Raw genomic sequence first — 26,024 nt, forward strand, 5'->3', positions numbered from 1 at the left:
GAAGCCAACTCAAGTAAATTTTGAACATGGTATTTGAATATATGCCTTCAGTCTTGGCAAGATGGTATATGTGAGTGAAACTGGAAGCAAGTATCAATTTTGGTGGTTTCGCCAGAGTAATTCTGGAACTATTTGAGATGTATTTTAGAACTGAGCAAAAAAGTAAATGTGTCACTGCTGTTGGGAGCCAAAATTCTCAAGGCCAGAGAAGGGACATACAAATTCGAACTGAGAAAAGGCAGAAAGAATCTTGTGGAGATGGATGGAAATTAGAGGGATGGTATGAACTCATGATTTCTAAAATGTACATAAGCATGTTTATATGCTCAGGTATGTATGTGTGTATGTATATTTGCATGTATGTGCATATGCATGTATATATTCCCTAGCTTTGTCCACAGAACAGGCAAGAAAAGTCACCCCAGTAGCAATGACTACACCTAACACCCAGATCTTGACCTTTTCCCACTTAAAGGAACCAGGGCTCTTTGGAGAAATGGCTGATAACAAGGTGGGTACACGATATACTTGAAACACCATATTGTACCAAAATGAAGAAAAGTGACAAAAAAAAATACAGGGGCAGGTCAAAAGGGCACCGAAGCCAGATTAAAAGGGCACACACAGATCAAATACTTAGGTATCATAATGTATTATAAACCACTGGAAAAAAAAAACAAAAGAGAAATAAGTCCATGTAAATAACTGATTGAGAATGTGGAGTGGGAGAGCTAGAAAACCAGCATTTTGCAAGCATCATAGTAAAAGATCGGACAGGGCAAGAAGCCTCAATAAATGCTAGGTGCACGGGAAAATTTTGAAAGGAAGCAGGGTATTTGCATTGAATTAAAGTATATCTCTAGTGATTATTTATTACTTGCAAAGGAGAAAAAAAAAAAAAACCCAGTAATTATACAGTGGAAAATTGGACAACACCGTGACTGGGTGGTCGAACTCAACCAACAAAAGACAGATGGTCATCATGCCTCTCCAGATGTGATGCTCCGAGAGGACAATCTCACCTATGCAGCTTTCCAGCTGAGAACACAGAACCTCAGCCTAATCATGAGGAAACAACAGACAAACATGAAACAAGAAGCTTTCTATTTTTAAAAAGTAGAGCAGAACCATATTCTTCAAAACATGTCAATGTCATAAAAAACAAAAATGCTACGAAAATGTTCCATATTAAAGGAGGCTAATTAGAGTCTATCCTAGAGAGGGAAAATGCTATAAAGAACATTATTAAGTCAACCGACAAAATTGAAATATAGAAAGGAGATGATAGAAGTATTATATTAACATAAATTTATTAACTTGATAACTGTACTATAGTTACATCAGAGAACATCCCTATTCTTAGGAAATACATACTGAAGTTTTTAGAGACATACAGCAAGTGAAACTTACTCTCAAATCTTTCAGAATGGTGTGTTTTTGTGCGTGTAAGAGAGAGTGAGATAAATGAAAAAGGAAATGAAGTAAAATGTTAACAATAACAGGTGACCATGTTTTTTGTAATATTTTAATTTTTGTAACTTTTTGTACATTTGGAATTATTCAAATAAAAATATTTTTTAAAAATCTATAGTTCCATTTAAAATGTGAAAGGAGCCCTAGCTGATGTAAGTGAGACCTCCTGGGCTTGCTGAGAAACAGTGACAACTCCTGGCCATCTTCACTTCCCGTGTACTCTTCCCGAAGCAGACCCAAGAGTTCTGCCAAGTGGGTCTAATTACTCACGGCCAGAGTTGCCAGGAACCTTTTGGTTCTACATCCTGTCACGCTGGGTAAGTTTAGCTGAGGTTAGCTGCATGATGCATTATACATAAAAGTAATCACAGCTTCCTTTTTTCAATTTTCATGTATTCAACAAACGCGCTTAGTATATGCCAACTTCTGGGCCTACTGCTGGGGACTACACTCTTTCCCTGTTGATGAAACCAAGAAATTTGGGTATGATACAAAACTCCTCCCTATTTTTCACAACAACATTCCATCTGCTACTAATCAGAAGCAATTTTACCTCCAAAATGCCTCCCAAATCTGCCCTCTTCTCTCCATCTTTGTGGTGACTACACTGATCAGTCTGCAGTCTCCTAACTTGTCTGCCTCTGTTCTCACCTCCGTGTTCCACTCCTGTGGCCAGTGCTCCTTCTGAAATGTAAATCTGATCACAGTGGATGAAACCCAGGGCTTAATGTATCACCTAGTTTCTCCACGAGTCCTAAAGTCAATCAGCCAGTATCAAGACTGAGCACAAGCATACAGGTAAGTGAGGCCCTCTTCCAAGAAAGGTAAGACTGAACTAGTCTTACCACTGAGACCATCTCATTTCCCTTAGGCCTCCTTCCTCCATCACCAGGGTGGATAGGCAGACATGGAAACCAACCCTCACTCCCTTCTGACATTCACAGTCTCTCTACCTTCACCTTGAAACCACTGGACCAATCTCATGATGCTCCCCTATCTCTGATTATGTCAGTCACCCCCAAGCAATGCTCAGCATATCCCCTAATTTGTCCCCTTTTCATTGCTACCAACTTCTGAAACTCTTCCTTTCTGCCCTCTGGAATCCATGACCTATCATCAGCAAAATCCCCTAGCTCCTCGATCCGTTCTCGTACATGGCCTTCACCCTCTGTGCCAGTAGAAATCTGACCCTCCCTGAAGACACTGTCTTGACTGCAGTCCTCTCAAGTGGTGGCTGTGCCTTTCGTCCCTGCTATTCTCATATCGCTGCGCCTGAAATCCTCCTTGTTCCCCCTTGTTTGCTACATGCAGACAATTCTCTTTCTTTCCTCTAAAACTCCCAGCTTGGACTCTCATCAGATTATATCACCTGCAATCTCTATGGAGGTTGTCGTCCTTAAAGTCATCTCCCTCACACGTTGATGCTCCTGCAATCACTGTCATTCTCTCCAATACTACTCTTTTGTTAATTATTAGAAATTTCAATATATAAATAATAGAAATGATCCCTCCAACAACCAGACACCTCAGTTCCCTGACCTTCTCTCCTCCAACGATGCTGTCCTCCTCCCTATCCCAGCCACTCGCTCTCATGCTCAGAATTCTGGAACAGCGTTTCTCACCTTTAGCACTACTGACAATTGTGGGAGACCACTGTGGACCAATTTGCAACATATTGTAAAATATTTAACAGAATATTCAACCTCTTACCCGCTAGATGCCAGTAACATCCCTTTCCCACCCAGCACTGACAACCAAAATGCCTCTAGATGTTGCCAAATATTCCATTCCAGGGGTGGGGGGCAGTGGGTGAGCGGTAACTGCCCCCAGTTGAGAACCACTGCTCTATGACTGTCCACTTACAATAACTGAAACCCCTCCATAATCTCAAGGCCTAGCACCTCACTTCCTGACTACCACCCTCTCTCTCCAGCTCACTCCCTCCAGTACTCCACCCCCAAAAATCTTTCGCCTCCACCCACAGATCTGACCATGCTTTCATTGTCTTTGCTCACCTCCTTATCCAATTTCAAGTCCATGATAAATTACTGTGATTGCTCCCTTGACTCACTGGTGTCCCTTGCCCTCCTCTCTCTTTGTACCATTCTCTTGACAAAATCAACTCTCTATCTGCTTCATGCCACTGAATATGGCTGCAGAAAAGCACACCATGAGTGGGCTTACTTTAAATTCATGACCCTCCATACTACCAAGCTATCATATGATATCATCAAACCACATGTCCCTTATCCATTTTCTCTCCAAAATTACTATTTCATATCTCCTTCTTCCCAACACCTCCTCCCCAACTGCAGTCTCAGCTGATGACCTTGCTATCTAGCTCCCTCAAAATGAAAAGCAGAATGGTCATAAGAGAACTACCAACCTACTCTAATCTATATTTTTATGCTCTGTCTTCCTGCTTGTTAATCACAGACGCTAACCAGGCTGCCCTCTAAAATCAGTCCCTACATTTATACATTGGATGTCATCCCCTATCATCCACTCGAGGAATATCACTCCAGCAATTCTCTTTCTGTCCTACATCATCAAGTCATCAAGTTTTCACTATGTGTTGAATCATTCTCATCAGAGTATAAATGTGCTAGTATTTCCTCCAACTTTAAAAACAAAACAAAACAAAAAATACACCACCTCTTGAACTGCTCCCCCTGCCAGCTATCTTCTGTTTGTTCCTCTATGTGCCAAACTCCTCAGAAGAGTTGTCTACATTCATCATCTTCAATTCCTCTCTTATTACTTCTTTTGTTTTTTTATTAATATGCATCAATTTAGGTATTCATTCTCCTATAATGGACTTCTAGGTTATTATTATTTTTTTTTTTTACTTTCACATACGTGCTGCAATGAACACACATATCCCTGTGATTCTCTAAGGTATCCGATCTAAGTGTGAAATTGCTAGGTTATATCTCACTCTTCAATCCACCAAAATTGGTCTTATCAATAACTTTCTACGTTCTCTAAATTCAGTGGTCAGTTCTCAGCACTTACCTTATTCGACATATCAGCATCATTGACACTTACTTAATACATGATTTTTACCTAGCAAAGTTGAAAACAGTTACTGTTCTTTCTACCCACTTTCTCTATCTACCTCCTTTGCTGGTTCTTCCTCTTCTCTTATCTATACTCATTCTCCTAGTGATCTCACAGTCTCATGGCTTTTAATATCAAGATATGTCACTATTTCTCAAATGTGAATATTCTGCTTAGACTTGGTCCCAAAGGCCAGACTCACACAGCTCACTTGTTAAACGTCTCCACTTAGATGTCTAGCAGACATCTCAAACTCAACATGCTAAAACTGGACCTTCCTAAGCCTGCTCTAATCATCATCTTCTCCATCTCACTTGATGGCAGCTCTATTCTTCCTGCTTCACCAGTCAAACACCTTTAAATCTCCAGGACTCTATCTCATACCTCCCCATATCCACGAAACTGTATGGCTAAATCCAGAATCGAACAGCTTCTCAGCACTCGGAAGATTGTTATCCTGGTCTGAGCCACTATCATCCCTCACCTGGAGTTTTGAAATAAGCATTGTTTGTTGAATGAGTGAACAAGCAACTATCTTTGCTCTCAAGGCTTTCAGTGAAAATCAACCATCTGATAACAGACTTTTAAAAAATTTAAACCCCTGGTAAATAAGCACATATTCATAAAATCAAAAGCTAATACATAAGTGGCAGAACAAAGTGGCATTTTAATTAAAATCACAAACCAATCAAGGATGCCTGATATTGCTAGATCACTTAACACTTCTCTAGAATTTCTATAAAATATGAAACATAAATAACAGAAATGAGGGAATAAATTATTTTTATTTGTTAGTGATATACACCTCTACAAATTTATAAGAATCAAATTAAGAGCTCTTGGCTAGAACTTAAGAATTCAGCAAAATGGCAGGATTTGAGATAAACATAAAATTCTATAGCTTTCTCTGCAAAAAACAATTATAAGAAAATAGAAGGAAAAAATTGATCCACAATATTAAGAAAAAAAAGTAAAACACATAAAAAGTAAAACATTATCAAACACTGTGCAGGCACATAATGAATGAGAATAATAAAGGAAAAATGTTTATGATGAAAACCTGTGTACAAAACCACATAAAGATGATGTACATATCTGTATATACATATATTATATGTTCACTCTAACAGGATAAAATCTGAAAGGGATTGTACCTAAATAATAATCATTACCTCTGAATTTTATGTTAATAGGTAATTTTATTTTTCTTTATAAAATTTCTTCTTCATAGAAAATTCCTAGATTTTCTATAATTACTGTGTGTAAGATCTTTTTACTAAAAGTTTTTATTTTCTGTAAGGTATAAACCACAGTGCCTATTTTGAAGCTTAAATAATACATAAAAGTATTTACAACAATTAGCTTCTGACCCTCTCAGAGGGATAAATTTTTATAAAATCAGTATTTAGTTGCAGACAACCATTTGTTGCACTGTCAAAAGTGAATCACTGAACTCATTAAGGTTGTATCTGAGAAAGACGAGATTGTTACTTGTGGATGCAAGAAATATATGACTAGGTTATCAGTATTTACTAAGATATGTTAATGTGTTATGTTGGACACAGTTAACATTAAAATGTGGAATCAGAAAGTGTTAGTGGTATGGTGTGCCACCAGGAAAATCTTTTATCTGTAGGACTTTGCTGTTCTTTTGGAAACTGAATATTTGAATTTGACCTTCATAGCACTGAACATACTAAGTTAAGTCTCTCTGACCCGACCAGCCAACCAGAAAACCAATAGAATAAGCATTTTAACCATTTTTTCAAGCTGATGTGATTATTGTTCCAGGTGATAGGTTTCAGGGGACTTTTCTATTTAATCTATGATTACGGTTAGGCATCCATAATAATCAACTTAATTCCGCCATTACGTAAATCACTATCTTACAGAGTGGCACCCTGGTGGAAAAAGAAGAAAGACTCCACAAAGCAAGAATGCTCAGGAAATGAGTTGCTTTGGTTAAATTAACGTGCTATTTAATTTTTTTAGAATTCCTTTGAGTCAATCCTGAGTTATGTGACCTGCTTTGACACTGTACTAAAGATCACTGACATTAGGCTTAAACGACTCAGGAGTGTGCAGGGTCTCAGGCCATACCCAAACATTCATTTCTTCTTGAAGCTGCAGAAGGGCCCGGCACTGAGCAGAGTGCATGAGAAAACAGGGCATATAATGGAGGCTGCCATTAAAAAAATAACATGATGATATTAGTTTTGTTATTGTTTTCACCCGATTATGAAGAATCCTAAGAAGCTGAAAATTCAAATTGGCTGAGAATTTATCAAATATTTATCCCGAGGCAGTAGAAGACATTTTAAGTCACTGTAATAATAAGCGACAAGAAGTCCACCAAAAGACCTTACTCTCAAAATTAATTTAGATATAAAGGAGAAAATGAATAATAGCAATGCTTCCATGAAGCCTTACCATTTTATTATCATATTCTTATTAAAAACTTGAAACATTATTATTGATGTATTGAACAGATATTGCTCATTGCATTATTAAGTCACATAAAACCAGCGGCAAGATAAGGAGAAAATGGCATAACCTTACTATCGAGTAATTCTACTTTTTGGATTATTTTAATTCAATCTTATACTAGCACATCATTTAAGTTGGATGCATCTAATCAAGAGTTGAAGAAAAGTGGATTTCCTTCAAACTACACTGTTAAGAACTACTCTGAGGTTTGGAGATATTATTTCTTTAAAAATCTGGAATTTCCCCCTCCTTACAAGTTAAAATCATTTCAAAATCCGATTTTAATTTTATCGATAAATGGCAGCCTGTCACAGTTCAAGGAGGATGACTATTTTTCCTAGAAGAACAAATAGTAGTATCAGGTTTTGGGATTTGGCAATACATAATCTCAGTAGATCAGTTCATTGATCGTTCGACGGATATTTACTGAGTACCTGCTATATGTAAACTACTACGCCAGGAGCAATTCCAGCTGCAGCTACAGCCACTTTTCCTGTGTCTCAACTTGCAGATGCATAAACACAGATTTCATTTATCTCTTTTTTACAACAAATATCTCATCAATTCAATGCCACTCACTTAGGTTTTTGTTCTGCATAAAGTTAGTAAGTATCAAAGAGACAGAAGGGTGGATTCTGCTACATCATATTTTTACTCATTTATCCCATAAATGTGGATTACAGTCATTGTATTTCAAGGGAGTACTATTTTTACAGGTAGCTTAAAAGGAAGCTTTCGCATCCTTGCCTTCTTTTGCCCAGTTTCCTAAAAGCTACCTGTCAAGGCATGAAAGCACCTCCAGGCTCTGACGAATACTGTGCCCATTACCCGAGCAGTCCTGGGGGACACCGCCAAGGTGCAGAGCGAGGGCCAGCTCTTTTGCACCCCATCTTACATTCTCCCTTTAAAGTCCAGAGTCTCTCTTTTAGTTTATCTACCACGCCCAGCAGGGAAGGAGCAGAAGCATGACTGCCTAGGTTATTTAGCGTACTTTGGAACAAAATTAAGACACTTCTTATTCTATATGCAGGTGCATACAGAGTGTATGAATCCTTCTGATTGTACGAATCCCACGTTCACAGACAGTGCTGAAGAGCAAACTGCACAATAGCAAACTATAATAACAACAATCACCTGCTATTCTCTCCTCTGCCCTAGAAAGGTTTATTTCCCCTTGCTAAAACTAAAATGACATTTCTCCATTACCAGCTCATTCATGTCTATTCAATTCCCTGTCCCTTCCTTAAGAAGTTGTGCACATGAGTCAATTAACTGGTTTCCATGTGTTTGCAACTGAAGAAAACATGGAAGTTCTATTTCACAATGTCTTTTAGCTATCGATGAGGAGGCAAGACTTCCCCCTTCTCAGTTAAACTGAGCGCTACTTACATCTTTTCCCAGTACTCTGAGTTCAAATTGTGTCTCCTTGAAGTGAACCTTTGTAATCCGAGGCCTGGGTGAGGGGGAGGGGGTAAAAAAAAAAAAAAAAAAAAAAACAGATGGTGGTGGTGTTACTGTTTTTAAGAATTAACCCTTCAGAAATTCAGAAAACTATCCAGTGGAAAAAGACTGATTCACAGTGGTTCCTTTATATACTGCTGCAGTAATTGTAGAGTTCCCCTGTGCATCTTCCGCTTTGGACACCTTCCTAAACAAAACTCCATCCTCATTCTCCTATGCTTCTCTAGTAAATGCAGACAAGCCTGGAATCCCCAAGGTCCTGGCAGTGCTGCTTTCCCAGACACAGTGTGGTGCCATAAGAGTCTCACTCTCTCTCAGATTTTTCCCCACTTAGACTTAGAACTCAGAGAAGTCCCAGGCCCACAACCCACCAGCCCACACTGGAACAGGTATGAAATCCTACTATACAGTTTCCATAGGCAAGAGTTCAGAATCCAAATCACATTTACAGAGAAAATATTTTAAGATGTGTTGGAATAAATCTTATACCCAATTTCACTCATATTTATCAACCACTAGAAATATACCTGTTTTCTTTTTCCAATCCTTTCATTGACACCTAAGTCCCATAAGTCCAGTATATACAGTGTATAACTTTAATTCAACTCTGCCCTCAATTTAGACTTACCAGAAATACTTCCCCACTTGCTTTTTATTCTTGTAAACAACAACACCAACTGGAGTTAATCCTAAGAAATACTCAGATTTGTTTTCTCCCTGCAAAAACAAACATATACTTATAACTATGAATTAATTCATATAAATGCTCTTTGTCAAACTATAATTGGCCACACAAACATAATTCGTTGCATTAATACTGGATCTAGTTTTTGGAAGATATCAGCTTAAGAGCTAGCTAAGCTATGATGGCAGCTAACTTGTTGCTCAGTTTTTTAAGAAAATTTTCTTAGTGCATTCATACTTATAACTTCAGTTATTAAAAGAACCTAGACTATCAATCAGGCCACTGACTGACTCACCCCATGTTGTTTCTACAGCGGTGTGCAACCCTTACTGCACATTAATTGGAATCACCCATTTGGCTTAAAATGCTAACGCCTGGGCGCTATCAAAACCAGCTAAATCAAAATCTGGAACCAAGGGGCCCACACAGCAAAAACACATAAATATTCCAGGTGCTTCTCCTGTGCTGCCAGGGATTGAGAACTTCTATCAAGAGTCCCCTCTATCAAGGGTCCCTTTCCAAGGACTCATCTTGATCTTTCTCTTTGGTGTGGACAATCATGAGACCTGGTTCATCACCACCCACTCCCGAAAGTTCAGGCAGCCACCTGAGGGCATATACTTGGATTTTCTGAGGTCTCTGTCTTACTCCTTCCAACTTCCACTTGTGATTTTAAGACTGCTCAAAAATTTTAAAATACAATCTCTTCTGGTAAAAACTGGACACCCTTAATTTCCAGACAATGATAAACTTCAATTAAGAAAATGGAATTGTAAAATGAAAAAGTTACGGAGTGGGTACTAAGAACATGCACAGAACTGCCTGTTTATGTTCATCTTATTTCTACTTCAGGTCAAATAACAGACTGCAAAGTCATATTCCCAAAGACCATAAAACAACTAATAAGTTTTGGAAGAATTCTAGCCATTGCCCACTTTCGGTTCTAAAAATTCAATCTTAAAGGAATGTGTAGAAGATTCTAATGAATCTAGTTCATTTACCATAAATTCCACGGCCCACAAAAAAAGTATCTGTGAATTAGGATAAACATAACACTAATGCAGAAATATTTTGCAAAAGACTCTCTTTACACATTTCCTATAAAATACGTATTTTAAAAAAACCTAAAAATCTAACAAGATTAATGTGGTTAGAAGGGAAAAATATAACTATTCCACAACATTTCAGAAGTATTCTTAAAGACAGTGTAGAGCATTTAATGATCTGATGAGACTGAAATCTATCAGGGTACTACTACTTCCCCCAAATATGTAACTTTTATTGCATATTAATGGTATACCTAGGGATGGACCTAACTCTTTACAAATAATATGATATCTTGTTTTAGGAAACTCTGATGAGCCAAAGACACATAAAATGAATACATGAATGAGTTATTTGCATAACAGTAAGTTTTATCAGAGTTCCTTAAAAATTGAGTTCTGTAATCCAATTGACAAACACTCTATAAATAATCTTTAGCAATTCATTTCATGTAAAGAATAAGGTACCTGGCTCCTTTTCTCAAATAATTAAATCTGACTATTGTTAACTAAACTCATAACATAAAAGGCACATTTCGATCTCACTGGAATCGAATAATCAATTGGTAACCTTAGAGAAGTGGTTCAAAGCTTAAGACCTAGATACAGAACACTTGATAGAGATTGAGTATAACTGCTCAATGACTATGTTCAGCAAGTTTCTGTCAGCCACTGAAAAAAATCTGCAAAAATATTTCTATTAATGCAGTGGTAAGAACTACAATAGGCAATAACCATAATATTGACAGAACCTGCAGAACCACCAATAGTTGCACCTATACTGTTTGTTGCGTAAAGTCTACTTTACCTGGCAAATGATTTGATAAAAGTTTTTTCAGCCATAAAATCTATTTTTGGAAAACCCTCCTGTTTTCCATCTAATACAATCAATTACAGACCAATTTTAAATTGTTTTGACATTTAGCTAAGCCCTTTGGAGCTGTTATCCAGATTGTGTTTTCAAGGCCAGTTAATTGTTTTCTACACATGGAAATAAAATCACAGACTTTTATGCAAAACTCATTAGGGTTTTAATCCATGCAAGAGATTCGTTGTGTTTGAAAAACACAGATGAAAAAGTATCAACTTCTCACGAAATAACAGGACTGCAGCTTTCCTTTGGGAGTTTCAGTGACACTTGAAGAAAAATGTCATCAGTTTAAAATATTTTGTGTTAATTAAATGTCACTCACGTAGACGGGATGAAGATCAACGCCATACATCTCCAGGGATTTGGCAGTCCTCAAGTAATTCAGCTCTGCTTCAGAAGGAGCCTGACCCCTACATCCAGCATAAAAACAAAGAGCCTTCCTTTACTGATAGCTATGGCACTTACAGGGAATATAAACCATCTTCACTATATTCACTGTAAAAATAAATAATCCTTTGTGCTAATGCAAATGTAAGTCTTTATATTTCAAGCTGCCCCTTGCTTACTTGGTGACCAAATTTTATACTCTGAAGTGATACTCGTGTTAAGTTAATTTCATTTACCGAATCCATTTTTGCTCATTATAGCCAATCCCAATGTCCTAGCATATATTAAAAATATAAGTCCAGTATATACAGTGTATAACTTTAATTCAACTCTGCCCTCAATTTAGACTTACCAGAAATACTTCCCCACTTGCTTTTTATTCTTGTAAACAACAACACCAACTGGAGTTAATCCTAAGAAATACTCAGATTTGTTTTCTCCCTGCAAAAACAAACATATACTTATAACTATGAATTAATTCATATAAATGCTCTTTGTCAAACTATAATTGGCCACACAAACATAATTCGTTGCATTAATACTGGATCTAGTTTTTGGAAGATATCAGCTTAAGAGCTAGCTAAGCTATGATGGCAGCTAACTTGTTGCTCAGTTTTTTAAGAAAATTTTCTTAGTGCATTCATACTTATAACTTCAGTTATTAAAAGAACCTAGACTATCAATCAGGCCACTGACTGACTCACCCCATGTTGTTTCTACAGCGGTGTGCAACCCTTACTGCACATTAATTGGAATCACCCATTTGGCTTAAAATGCTAACGCCTGGGCGCTATCAAAACCAGCTAAATCAAAATCTGGAACCAAGGGGCCCACACAGCAAAAACACATAAATATTCCAGGTGCTTCTCCTGTGCTGCCAGGGATTGAGAACTTCTATCAAGAGTCCCCTCTATCAAGGGTCCCTTTCCAAGGACTCATCTTGATCTTTCTCTTTGGTGTGGACAATCATGAGACCTGGTTCATCACCACCCACTCCCGAAAGTTCAGGCAGCCACCTGAGGGCATATACTTGGATTTTCTGAGGTCTCTGTCTTACTCCTTCCAACTTCCACTTGTGATTTTAAGACTGCTCAAAAATTTTAAAATACAATCTCTTCTGGTAAAAACTGGACACCCTTAATTTCCAGACAATGATAAACTTCAATTAAGAAAATGGAATTGTAAAATGAAAAAGTTACGGAGTGGGTACTAAGAACATGCACAGAACTGCCTGTTTATGTTCATCTTATTTCTACTTCAGGTCAAATAACAGACTGCAAAGTCATATTCCCAAAGACCATAAAACAACTAATAAGTTTTGGAAGAATTCTAGCCATTGCCCACTTTCGGTTCTAAAAATTCAATCTTAAAGGAATGTGTAGAAGATTCTAATGAATCTAGTTCATTTACCATAAATTCCACGGCCCACAAAAAAAGTATCTGTGAATTAGGATAAACATAACACTAATGCAGAAATATTTTGCAAAAGACTCTCTTTACACATTTCCTATAAAATACGTATTTTAAAAAAACCTAAAAATCTAACAAGATTAATGTGGTTAGAAGGGAAAAATATAACTATTCCACAACATTTCAGAAGTATTCTTAAAGACAGTGTAGAGCATTTAATGATCTGATGAGACTGAAATCTATCAGGGTACTACTACTTCCCCCAAATATGTAACTTTTATTGCATATTAATGGTATACCTAGGGATGGACCTAACTCTTTACAAATAATATGATATCTTGTTTTAGGAAACTCTGATGAGCCAAAGACACATAAAATGAATACATGAATGAGTTATTTGCATAACAGTAAGTTTTATCAGAGTTCCTTAAAAATTGAGTTCTGTAATCCAATTGACAAACACTCTATAAATAATCTTTAGCAATTCATTTCATGTAAAGAATAAGGTACCTGGCTCCTTTTCTCAAATAATTAAATCTGACTATTGTTAACTAAACTCATAACATAAAAGGCACATTTCGATCTCACTGGAATCGAATAATCAATTGGTAACCTTAGAGAAGTGGTTCAAAGCTTAAGACCTAGATACAGAACACTTGATAGAGATTGAGTATAACTGCTCAATGACTATGTTCAGCAAGTTTCTGTCAGCCACTGAAAAAAAATCTGCAAAAATATTTCTATTAATGCAGTGGTAAGAAATACAATAGGCAATAACCATAATATTGACAGAACCTGCAGAACCACCAATAGTTGCACCTATACTGTTTGTTGCGTAAAGTCTACTTTACCTGGCAAATGATTTGATAAAAGTTTTTTCAGCCATAAAATCTATTTTTGGAAAACCCTCCTGTTTTCCATCTAATACAATCAATTACAGACCAATTTTAAATTGTTTTGACATTTAGCTAAGCCCTTTGGAGCTGTTATCCAGATTGTGTTTTCAAGGCCAGTTAATTGTTTTCTACACATGGAAATAAAATCACAGACTTTTATGCAAAACTCATTAGGGTTTTAATCCATGCAAGAGATTCGTTGTGTTTGAAAAACACAGATGAAAAAGTATCAACTTCTCACGAAATAACAGGACTGCAGCTTTCCTTTGGGAGTTTCAGTGACACTTGAAGAAAAATGTCATCAGTTTAAAATATTTTGTGTTAATTAAATGTCACTCACGTAGACGGGATGAAGATCAACGCCATACATCTCCAGGGATTTGGCAGTCCTCAAGTAATTCAGCTCTGCTTCAGAAGGAGCCTGACCCCTACATCCAGCATAAAAACAAAGAGCCTTCCTTTACTGATAGCTATGGCACTTACAGGGAATATAAACCATCTTCACTATATTCACTGTAAAAAATAAATAATCCTTTGTGCTAATGCAAATGTAAGTCTTTATATTTCAAGATGCCCCTTGCTTACTTGGTGACCGAATTTTATACTCTGAAGTGATACTCGTGTTAAGTTAATTTCACTTACCGAATCCATTTTTGCTCATTATAGCCAATCTCAATGTCCTGGCATATATTAAAAATTCTCAACTTCAGAAACCCCCAAAGAGATTAAGCAGCACTCAAATTTTAAAGCATACCCCTGACAAAGAGTAAAACGTCTCCATGCACCAGCAGCTAGCTCTCTGTCAGGAGGAAAAAGGCATGAGAGCAGTGGTGGGTGGGAAGAAGAGAATGGACTCCCCTACACCCAACCAGCTCATCAGCCGCTCCTGAGCACAGCAGTTTGAAAACATATTAGTTAGTATTTAGAAATTGTAAAAAATACTTGTCATTTTCTTAATACAAAGTACAGAAATCTACCTAAAATCTTCACTGGCAATAATAGACAGAAAACAGCATTCATTCCTAATGAGGGTGAGCATCTGCCAGGAATCTCCATGGATAAGCAGAGCTGTGTGTGTGTGTGTGTGTGTGTGTGTGTGTGTGTGTGTGTGTAAAAAGATTTTTTATGGTTAACAAAAGGAGCTATGAACTTTTTTAAAATTAAGAAATCCTGCTTTGATGTATTCCTATGTTTCATATCACCTTGGAAAACCCAGTAATAAACCATATTTTTGAAATCTATAAAAAATGTTCATCACAAATTAGATACAAGAAAGCTACCAAACCTTGATCGAGCTTTATTCCCTTTTAAGTAACAGTCACATTGTCAACACCATCACAAAAAACATGTAAGGCTCTTTACCCAGCGCTCCTTGATAATTTCAAAATATAATTGTGCTTTGAAACTCCTAGAATTAGCAGTCTCGAAATGTGTCAAACATAATGTTATAACAGGCACTTTCTTAGCATACACTTCAGTGAAACCTTAAAATGAAGGGCTCTATAATCAGCCCAGAGAAAATTCTGGTGCACACTAATACAAGATGGAGTCTGCTTTCTCTGATTGCAATTCAGGAATTGACTTCTGCGACTACTCACTGAAACAGATCTTTCAGCAAACATTTTTTGTTGACCATATTAATTCTACATTTTTTTTCTTAACTATATTAGATCTGAAACCAAGCAAATTCAAGAGGGAGTGTTACATAAGAAGGCAATAAAGCGAAGTTAATCGGTATAGAAGATTTAACTAAAATAACTATAATTAAATTATAACTTCGATGCTGCAGGCCATTAATTGAAAATCCTACTCAGGGCAGGTATATTCTTAGAAGTGCATGTGGTATTAACACAACATCCTCCGAGGCTCCACACCAGTGTCATCGTGATTTCCAGATTCGTTACTACAGACTGACTAGGACTTTGCTTATAACTGTGAAGAACTTACAAACTTAACGACATAGCAAATCCAAAATACATTAAGGCTTTTGTGGTTATAAAATATATTTATAGTTAAAAAATAAATCTCACAAGGTACTGGTGACTAAAAAGTCGGCTGCAAAATACAGTACACACAGAATGACTCCATTTATGTAAAATCACACATACATAAATCTATATGTAATAAATTTTCTCTATGGGAAATTATGCATAGTGAGGTTTGAAAGGCCAATAATCAAAAATATCTTGACTTTAGGTATTGGGAGTTACTCTCTCCTTTATATTTATAATTGTTTAGAGTTTCTATGAGCATTTTATTGTTACATGCAGTAAAAACCTTAAAAAGAAAAAGAATGAGAGACTGTTTCAGAAAAAGGCAAGAAATTTATTCTATAAACTTTTCTTAAGACTGCTAATAGCAAACAGATGATGGTTGATGTAATATAAGGTGGTATCTTTTTCCAGCTTTATTGAGATATAATTGACATAAAATCTCGTGTAAGTTCAAGGTGTACAATGTGTTGACTTGATACATTTATATATTGCAGAATGACTACCACCATAGCTAGCTACTACCTCCATCTTATCACATAATTACCATTTCTTTTTTGTGGTGAGAAAATTTAAGATCTACTCTCTTAGCTACTTTCAAATATATAGATGGACCTTGAGGGCATTACACTAAGTGAAAGAAGTCAGAGAAAGACAAACACTGTATGATATCACTTGCATCTAAAGAATCTAAAGAAATCGACCTCACAGAAACAGAGACTGAAATGATGGTTACCAGGGGCTGGTCACCAGGGTGGGAGACATGGAGGAGATGTTGGTCAAAGAGTATAACCTTCCAATTATAAAATGACATTCTGGGCACCTAACATACAACATGTTGATTATAGTTATTAAAATGTGATTCTTACATTAGAGTTTTATGAATTCTTTCTATGGCTTCTTCGAGTTCTTCCTTCTGATCAGGAACAAACCGATACTCTGACACATAGCCTGCAGTATGTTTATATGGGTCATAATCTCCAAGTTCAGCTAAAAAATAAAAAAAAATAAAAAATTGTAATTTTTTCCATTTTAGGAAAATATTCCTAAATATGCAGAAATAAAAATATTCCTATCATTCTCAAACATTTTCTTCAAGTGCCTTATTAATAAATTCATATATAACTAATTTAGAAAAAAATAAGTCTGATGAGCATATATGAATGGTATAAACAAAATCATAATAAAAACACAAGTTCTGTAGTTTTACTTTCTGAAAGACTATAATTATCATCATTTTCATTTCAATTTTTCTCATCAGTTTATATACAAAAAAATGTTGTAAACAGAATTTAGAGTACATATATTGGAAATACTAGATATTAAAAACAACCATGAACCCAATATATCCTCTCAGACAATGACACTAAGAAATAGAGCACATGATTCAAAATGTATTTGCCCCAAATAATGGTCATAGAAATATAATACAATGCTGCACAAAACCCCCACCACGATTAATACAAAGAAATAAAAGGAAAGCAGAAAGCTCACTACGTTATGCTTAAAAATTCTCTTCCCTCCAGCCCAACCCAGTTCATCTACGTGACATTTTTCCTAGGATATTTTTCCTACAATGTTTCTGATCTGCAAGTGACACAAAGACAAGAATGTGCTGTCCAGCCTCACTGCCCTCAGCCTCTGCCTCTGTCTCCAAAACGACAATGCAACCTGGAACTGCCCCACATGGTCATCATATTGATGCCAACAGCTTAAGTGCAATGAGTGCCAAACGTGTGCCACACTGCAGTGGTGTCGGCACCTGACCCCATGGAGTCTTCACTACAGCGGCCTGGAAGCAATGTGATCTCTGAGTCATACCTTCAGGGGATCAATGAACTCAGGTAGAATGTAGAACAGAACAAATTTTCAGACCTTCCACTTAATCAAGAATCAAAGCCAACCCCGCCAACAAAAACGCAATGGAACCAACAAAAAGAAAAAAAAAACGGCAACAATTTTAACCCCCCCCCAAAGGAACCCGAATAAAAACTGAAATCCAAACAAAATCAAATTTTTTTTTAGCAACATGCCATTTGATAAGAAAAACTGTAGCATACAAACTTGCTTAAAAAGAAAAATTCAATTATTTTTCTCGCACGTCTGAAGCAAATTTACATAAGTGGAACCTACACTGGATGGCATATGCTCCCAGCTGAGCAGCAGTGCTGACAGGGCAGGGCAGCCGACCCTGAAGGACATCTTGCTTCACCTGCAAGAAAAACTGATATCTAAAAGAGAAATGGAAAGAAGAGATTAATGATACCTTATGCTACCCAGACCTCAAGTTTCAGAGCCTGAGATTCAGGTAACAACCAATCACCTTTAATGAAAATAAAGTACTTTCTGCTCTTTTGTGAAGGGACTGTTTGGGAACAGACTATTTAAAAACACACTCGACAGAGGCAATACAGGGTAGTGGCTAAAAAACACAGGCTCTCAAGTTAGACTGGCTGGATTGCACCCCAGCTCCAGCACTCTCTAGCCTGTCACCTTGATCTGTGGCTGAACCTCTCTTAACGGCCAGTCTCCTCGCCTGTAAAACCGGGTAAGTGAAGTATCTACACTGTATAAGGCTGACATGGAGGTTACATATAAGCTATTCCTACCATTCTCATTACTGCCATTGCCACTACTATGACGGCATAATCTTAATGAGAGAACAAATCACAAAGACCCAACTTATATGACATGTGTTAGCTACAGGGTCTAAAATCACAGGCACAGGACAAAAATTCCATCAAGACTTCCACTTAAAGGCCCTGCCCATTATCTGCAGCTTTACTCATTCCATTCGCCTGAACAAAACTTGTTATAATAGTGCCACCCGCTTTTCTAAACATTGTAAATATTCTAACTCATTCCAAATATTTTACATACAATAACTTATGCAAAATTTTAAAATGAGGTCAGTACTATTATAATCTCCATTTTGCAGATGAAGAAACAGACACAAAGAGATGAAGTAACTTGTCCAAGATTTCGCAACTAGTCAAGTAGCAAAGCCAGACTGGAATCTGAGAAATCTGATCCTAGATCTCTCTTAATAGGGTGCTATATAACTTAGCTAGCTTCCCATCCCCCACCCACCCTACCATTCACCTTTGTGTCAGTGGAGTGAGAGAGACCAGAGGTTTATGAACCAATCTAATGAACTACCAACATGACCCCAGGCCAACACCACTAACTTACTATTTTCTCTCTCTCTCCCTCCCTCCCTCTCTTTCTCTCCCCACCCCATCCCCTTTTTCTCCCCCATCCCCACACTTCAGGCTGTTTTTTGTGATTTCTCTTTCTTTGCAAGGTGACTCTTCATGTCATTGAGAAGAGCAGAAAAAAAGCAAAGGAAATGATTTATAAAAATCGGCCGTGATAAATTTCTCTTCTCTAAATGCTCACAACCAAAGCTCTTGGTGAGGGAAACCAAATGTTAGAGGCTACTCTGATTATTTCTAGAAGACTGATACCCACTTCGATTACACCCACAGGCTTAAGTGAAAATCTGCTTAAAAGCCTGTGTTTCCCCACTGCCCATTTCAGTAAATGACACCACAGTTCTCCAGACATCAAGTAAAAGAAGCCTAGGAATAATGTGTAACCCTTGGCACCCACGTGCTGTCAATAAATCTGGTAGTTTTGGGAATCCATACACTTCTCTCCATATCCTAGTTCAGGTCACTACCCACTGGATTTCTAAACCTTCACTGCTCTGTCATTATTCATACTTACCTCTCTTCCAAACTATTTACTTTCCTGAGAAGTAAATAGGATTCTTAACAGGTAAATAAGACACACCACTCCCTTGATTAAAACAAGTAAACAAACAAACAAACAAACCCTTAAAAGACTTCTCTTTGTCTTCAGAATAAAGTTCAAGATCCTTAAGATAGGTTATAAGACTTCTTGAGCCAAATTTCTTGCCATTAACCAATGACAACCCACCACCACCACTCCGTACCTTTCATTTGCATTTCTGGCCCGACTTAAAATCTTTCCTTCCCTGAATGAATGCTAGTCTTGGATATCAAATCTATTTCATTATAATCATCTATGCTCCTCTTGAAGAGTGACATTAGCAGAAATTAAATGCGAAAGCTTATAAACTAGAGAGACATTTCACTAGAAGTACCACTGCTTGCTGGAAACGCGTTTAGCTACTCTCTCTTTCCCTACTGTTAACTTGGAATTTCTTTTCTGAAGCGTATTTTTTTCGGAAATGGGTCACAGATGCATATTTGTCTTGCTCTATTAAGACTTTTATAACATCCGACTGGATAGTTAAATCCTTTGCCAAATACAGAAACTGAAGGACCTAAATCTCACAAGAGTTTGCTTTAAAGAGAAAGGCAAAGAGAAACAGAGGGAGATGAAAAAGACAGATCTGAAACACGGAGAAAGACAAACATACAAAAAACAGGAATCATAACCCACTGGTGACTGTATCCCACCATAAGCACACAATAGCTCCTCAATAAAGATCTGCTGTCCTGATGGATGGCTATGATTACGAGCCGGTCAAGAGGTAGATGAAAATGGAAAAAACTGAACCGTTGCTGTCTCTGAGAAATTCATGAAGAAAAAAAAAAAAAAAAAGACATGTTCAGATTTCCCTGTACAGCCTACTTTTTAAAGATACCAAAAGATCTTTAAGTCGTTGCATTAATAATCCACTAAAATAGAAGAAGACAGGTAAACTATTTTTAATTAGGAATTTATCTTAATGACAGCAAGCATTGTAATAGTTTTATACAAGACAAATTTATGATACAGTAAAATCTTATTTTTATATGCTAAACACTTGATTATACCTCAGGTTCTATTTTTAATTAACTATATATTTTGTCCATTTTATGGGACTTATACAGTACAACTTAAAATTTCATTTAAATTCCAGATTTAGAGTTGCTGTGTCTTCTGTGTCATTCTGATTAAGGCTATGATTAGATGCTTAACTCCTTGTTTATCTCTGGTTTTAATTAGGGTGAATCTGCACTCCAGTTTACCTAGGACGGTTCTAGTTTGTGCCTATTACACGAGCCTAATTATTATAACTCTCCTCATCATTCTCCAAAGTGTCAGGATTTAGACAATAAATTATATTGTGACCCTAGTTATATTGTGCCCTTATTGGAGAAAAAAAAAAATGCTGACTAAAAATAACCCACTTAATAAGGAAGCTTTACAAAACACATTCTGGTACAAAACAGAGGTTTCACAGAGCAACTACTGTTTATCTTTTTATGTAAATTAGTATACCGGTATATATGCACTCTCTCCCAAACTAGATTGTGAGCCTCGGGGAAGAAACATTCTGTCTTCCCTCTACCAACACTCATCACAACACTACATCCAGTATAAGTGAGGGGTTTGAAATATTGGCCTCGCAGTTTTCTGTTTGCCTGCTGTTCAATGAAAAGAACTGAACTGACACGAAGTATGTATAAGCCATTGTGGACCATTAACAATTTAGCAAGTATCAGAGGAAAGAAGAATGGGCAAAGGAGATTTGCTTAGACAAGGAGAAGAGAGACCCTCTTCTTTCAGGAGCCCAAAGCAAAGATTCTCCTGAGATTCCATGGCCAAAGAAGGCCAGAAATGCCCACATCAAAGCAGCCTGAAGTGTACCTTCCAGCGACTTGAGACCCTAATGAGGAAACTGAAAGATGTGGGGACAAGCAGAAGTTTGATTTCTGATGCCAGTTGAATGTGTAACTGAGGAATTGAAGAGGAGAGTACCTACCTAAACGGGAGGCAGGGGTGTTTTTGTGTCCCTACAGAGAGGGAACACAGCACACAATGGGAGCCTAATCATTTTGGATTAAACTTAAATGTGATGGACAGAGGAAAAAATGCTTAAATAATAACATGATATTGAACACTGTGGAGGAAATGGCATGCATGGCTTAAGAAGAAAGAGAGTGGAGGAAGCATCCAATAAATCTCAAGAGAAAGTGACAAAGAAGATCTGGAATAACACTTGTGCCTCAGAAGCTTAACAGTGATGATTATAATATAGGAACAAATAGCAATAGTATCACTTTCTATTTGTATAGTCCTTTAATGTTTACAAATTTATGTTGCGTCCATACTGGAATGTGATCCTTGCCTCAACTCTGATGTATTAAGGACCATTCTCTTCACTTAGAGAAGGAAACAGGGGCTCCAGAAGTAGGTATGTAACTGAGCTGGCAAAGAAGGTAAAACAAGCTAATCTTCACAAAGTGGATTCCCAAGACAATAATAATAAAATTGATAAGCCTAGTGTCAATCCCCAGAAAATACAACAAAATATTACAAAACAAACTAAAAAACAAAGACCTTCTTTTATTTTTTATTGTATTTATTCATTTTTTTAGGCGAGGTAACCCTTGGTTGACCTCACAGATTGCAAGGACCTTGTTGCTTGCAATCCCTTATTTTTTATGTTTTACGCCTATAGCACCTGGTCTTCCTAGGTGGTCTCCCATCCAAGTACTAACCAGGCCCAACCCTGCTTAGCTTCTGAGATCAAAGACCTGTTTTTAGAAGCTAAAAAGTGTTCATTATGAACATGTCATCTGGAACTAACATTCTTTTCTTTTTTAGAAATAGTTGTAAGAGCCTTAGAAGTTCAGGGAAATTTCAGTGGCATCGCAGATAGGGTTGTCAGCAAAGCAATGGACAGTTTCTCTGTCTCTTTCTCTCTGGAGAACTGAAATCATACCTCCCTTTGGTCACTACTAAATTTCCTTGGTACTCAGTGCATTGAAACAATGTTCTACGTAGTTAGCGAATGAAGGGTAGGGGAGCGAGTGAATTTTGTCTTTTTATACAAATTTAAGAAATGTAGACTAGAAGGCAGTAGTAGGATGATTCAGAATTAAATGAATAACAAACCTGGAAAGTTCTGATTAGAGGATTGTCTTTAACCTGGAATACCTCTCTCCAGGCTCTAAATTGGTCTTTTCCTCTCTAGTTCTATAATCAATAATTTGAAAACGAAATAATTATCATTATTTTCATTTTAGCTAACCCATCATCTACTGAACACTTACACTTTTACTTTACTTACATATTCCTCCAGTCATCTTTTTGAAGAAATATTTTAATTCCATTTACAGATGAGAAAACAGGCTTTAAAAAGGTTAGGTAATCTTCTCAAGATTGTACAACTAGTGAGTACCACAGCAAGGATGCAAACCTCAGCCTTTCTGACTCTAAAGCATGTCTTCTTAACCAGTATGTGTGTTATGCTGATCAAAACTACAGAAGATACAGAGCTATGAATGACATGAAATACATGGAAGACTGTCATAATATTTTGAGTTGAAAATAAGATTGACAAATGTCATGAGGTCTTGAATTACTTAAAAGACAGAAAAGAGAGAAGAAAGATTACATTTATTCTGCACAGACCTAGAAAGAAAACCTACTACTAATGACAGAAGTTCCAGGATTTATTTCTTATTGAATTTCCTATTGTTTTACAAGGCAGTAAGGTTTCCTATCTTTAAAACGTTTATAAAGAAGCACGCTGACATATCAGGAATGTTCTACAAGGGTGGAGGTTAGGATATGTGACCCTGCAGTTCTCTTAACTTTAGTTCAGAAAACAGGAGCACCTAACAAGTACTCCAAGTTGATATGATTCTTTAACTTACATTTCTCATGGTCTGGAATTTTACTTTCTTGTGTATCCCATTCACCTCTAATTTTGTTTTGTTTTTCTAAATACAACGTCCTTCTGGAATACTGTATCTAGTATGGTCATATATGTACATGAGAAGATTCAATGCAGCATTATCTATAATTTTAAAAAAGGAAACAAACTAGAGAGTCATCCCATGGTTAAATATATTATGAAATACTATGCAGGAGTAAAACAAATGAGTTCAATTGTGAAAGAGGTCTGTATAATATGTATGAAATGGCATAATTACCAAAAAATATATATATATGTGGAAGAATAGGAATAAGCATGTTTACCACAGTATTATTTTTCATATCAAAAAATTATAAACAACCTAAGAGCCAATACAGAGTAGGCCAGAAAATTTTTCAAAAGAAATGAAGCAAATAAATGTTCAACTTGAAAATGCTTACCTAAATAGACTTTTTCCAGCATATATGGGGGGGGTGGGTGCGGGGGGGAGGTGAGTACTATTCCTGCTTTTGCCAAAATTATCTCATGTAAACGACTCCCTTTTTAAGGTCCATCATGCCTACCTATTTAAGTTAACATATTCATGCAAATCAATAACTCTATCTTCAAGACATACCAAGAATAAATATATAGTGATATCACATTTAAATGTACATTTAACTTACCTAAACCCAACCATATGTTTTGAGCAATAAAAATAAATTATTACAGATCATGGCCACTACCTGTAAGTCAATTATGTCATCTGGTTCTTAACTACATGATCTGGTCTAATACTTGAGGAAAGACAGGTGGTACTGAAGATTTTGTGGGGTTGTACATAACACACAAATCCATGTATTCTGTTAACGAGCTGTCAGTAGATTCTGAAGCGAAATGTCTGTTCATCATTAATATTTGGTGACCAGGTGTGAAATAATGCATTATAAAGCACTTCTCTTTTTCTTCCTTCTTAACACTAAATCACTTATCTTTTGGAACCTAACCCTCATTTAAGATGTAACTCTGCTGAACTGCCAAAACAAGGAGAAAATGAAATAATGAGTGCTGACACTTGCCATAAGAAAACATAACCAACTACAATTGACCCTTGAACAGTATGGAGATTAGGGTTATCCACCCCCACGCTGTTGAAACTCCATGTATAACTTCTGACTCCTTTAAAACTTAACTATTAATAACCTACTGCTGACCAGAAGTCTTAATGATAACATAGTCAATTAACGTACGTTGGATGTTTTAGGTATTATATACTGTATTAAAATAAAGTAAGCTAGTAAAAAGAAAATGTTATTAAGAAAATCATAAGGAAGAGAAAATGCATCTACAGTATTTATTGAAAAAAAAACCACACACAGATAAGTGAACCCATGCAGTTCAAATCCCTGTTGTTCAAGGGTCAACTGTATGAGAACTGCACATACATTATCCCATGGAATGCTTACAAAAATCTCACTTTTACAGTTGAGGAAACTGAGGCACAGAGCAGTTACTGACAAACTCAAAATGAAGGCCTTCCTATATATTCATAAAATGTTCCCTTGCAATTCCCTAATGAATTACAGATATAAATGCATTTTTATACCACTCAGACTCATGAGCCCAGGATTCAGAAATTCCTCTTGACTGCAAAGACTATTCATGAAACTCTAACGTAAATACAACCCCACTCTTTGACATCTCCCCAACACAACGGCCTTTCTCTCACAGAGGTATGCTCGTGGAAAACTTGAAAGAGCAGCCCTGCTTTTCAAATGTTCACTAACAATGTGGTGATGGAAGATGTGAATACAGACATCAGCACAGTTCTAAAAATGAGGCCTAATTATAGCACTTCAGAGTGGAATAGAAAACGTCCAATTAGCCTACCCTCTCTCACTCTTCTGTGTGCAGTCCAGAATCAAGACAAAACAACATCTAAGGGAAAAGATGAAAAGATGGAATAGGAACAAAACCACAGACCACCTTAGTTATCAAAGATAAGACTTCAAATTTTTTGAATAACACATTAGGCTTTACTTAAGCCAACGATAGGGGTTTACTAAGAAAGCTGACCACTTAGAGTTAAGTTAAGAAAAACACTTTTGTTTTTTGCTACCATGTGCAATCAAGTCACAAGTGGAATAAATGAAAAACATAACACTATTATTTGCTCTTTATAAGCCACTTTCAAATGTTGGCATGGGCTATTTAACAACAGAACCAATATCAATTGAAAATTCTGTCTTAAATGAAATAAAACATTTGATGACAAAGGTGAAATGATACATCATAAAATACCAAAAGCAATTTTTCATTTCCTACAGAGATAAATGAAACCCCTGGACAGATGATATTTAAGCTACAACCAATTAAAGAGAAATGACTGGCTCTTCAAATTTATATTTACATATACAAACTGAGCATCAAAATACTCTTCCTTTACACAGTTCAAACAGTTACTTTTACATGACTACAAAGGCTGAATGCATCTTTCACAATAATGATACAGAAACATCACATCACAGCAGATGCAAAATCTATCATCGTATCACCCAGGTTCATGCCATTGTTCAAACACCTCTATCATCAGCCATTGATCTGCCTCATGCAACACTAGTCTAAATTTAACTCTCACA

General features: G+C 36.7%; 1 protein-coding gene across 1 annotated transcript in view; it reads right to left on the reverse strand.

Moving 5' to 3' along the window:
- EPB41L4A (erythrocyte membrane protein band 4.1 like 4A) overlaps positions 1–26,024 on the reverse strand; it is a 222,581-nt gene that overhangs the window by 84,848 nt on the left and 111,709 nt on the right. Inside the window, exons 5-9 of the mRNA XM_023533625.1 lie at positions 17,898–17,995; positions 16,634–16,754; positions 14,114–14,201; positions 11,820–11,908; positions 8,410–8,473 (exon numbers count right to left, since the gene is read on the reverse strand). Of these exons, the coding sequence (XP_023389393.1) occupies positions 8,410–8,473; positions 11,820–11,908; positions 14,114–14,201; positions 16,634–16,754; positions 17,898–17,995 (460 nt within the window). The remainder of the gene's footprint in view (positions 1–8,409; positions 8,474–11,819; positions 11,909–14,113; positions 14,202–16,633; positions 16,755–17,897; positions 17,996–26,024) is intronic.

Source organism: Pteropus vampyrus, unplaced genomic scaffold (assembly GCF_000151845.1).
Source record: "Pteropus vampyrus isolate Shadow unplaced genomic scaffold, Pvam_2.0 Scaffold106, whole genome shotgun sequence".
Taxonomy (NCBI): domain Eukaryota; kingdom Metazoa; phylum Chordata; class Mammalia; order Chiroptera; family Pteropodidae; genus Pteropus; species Pteropus vampyrus.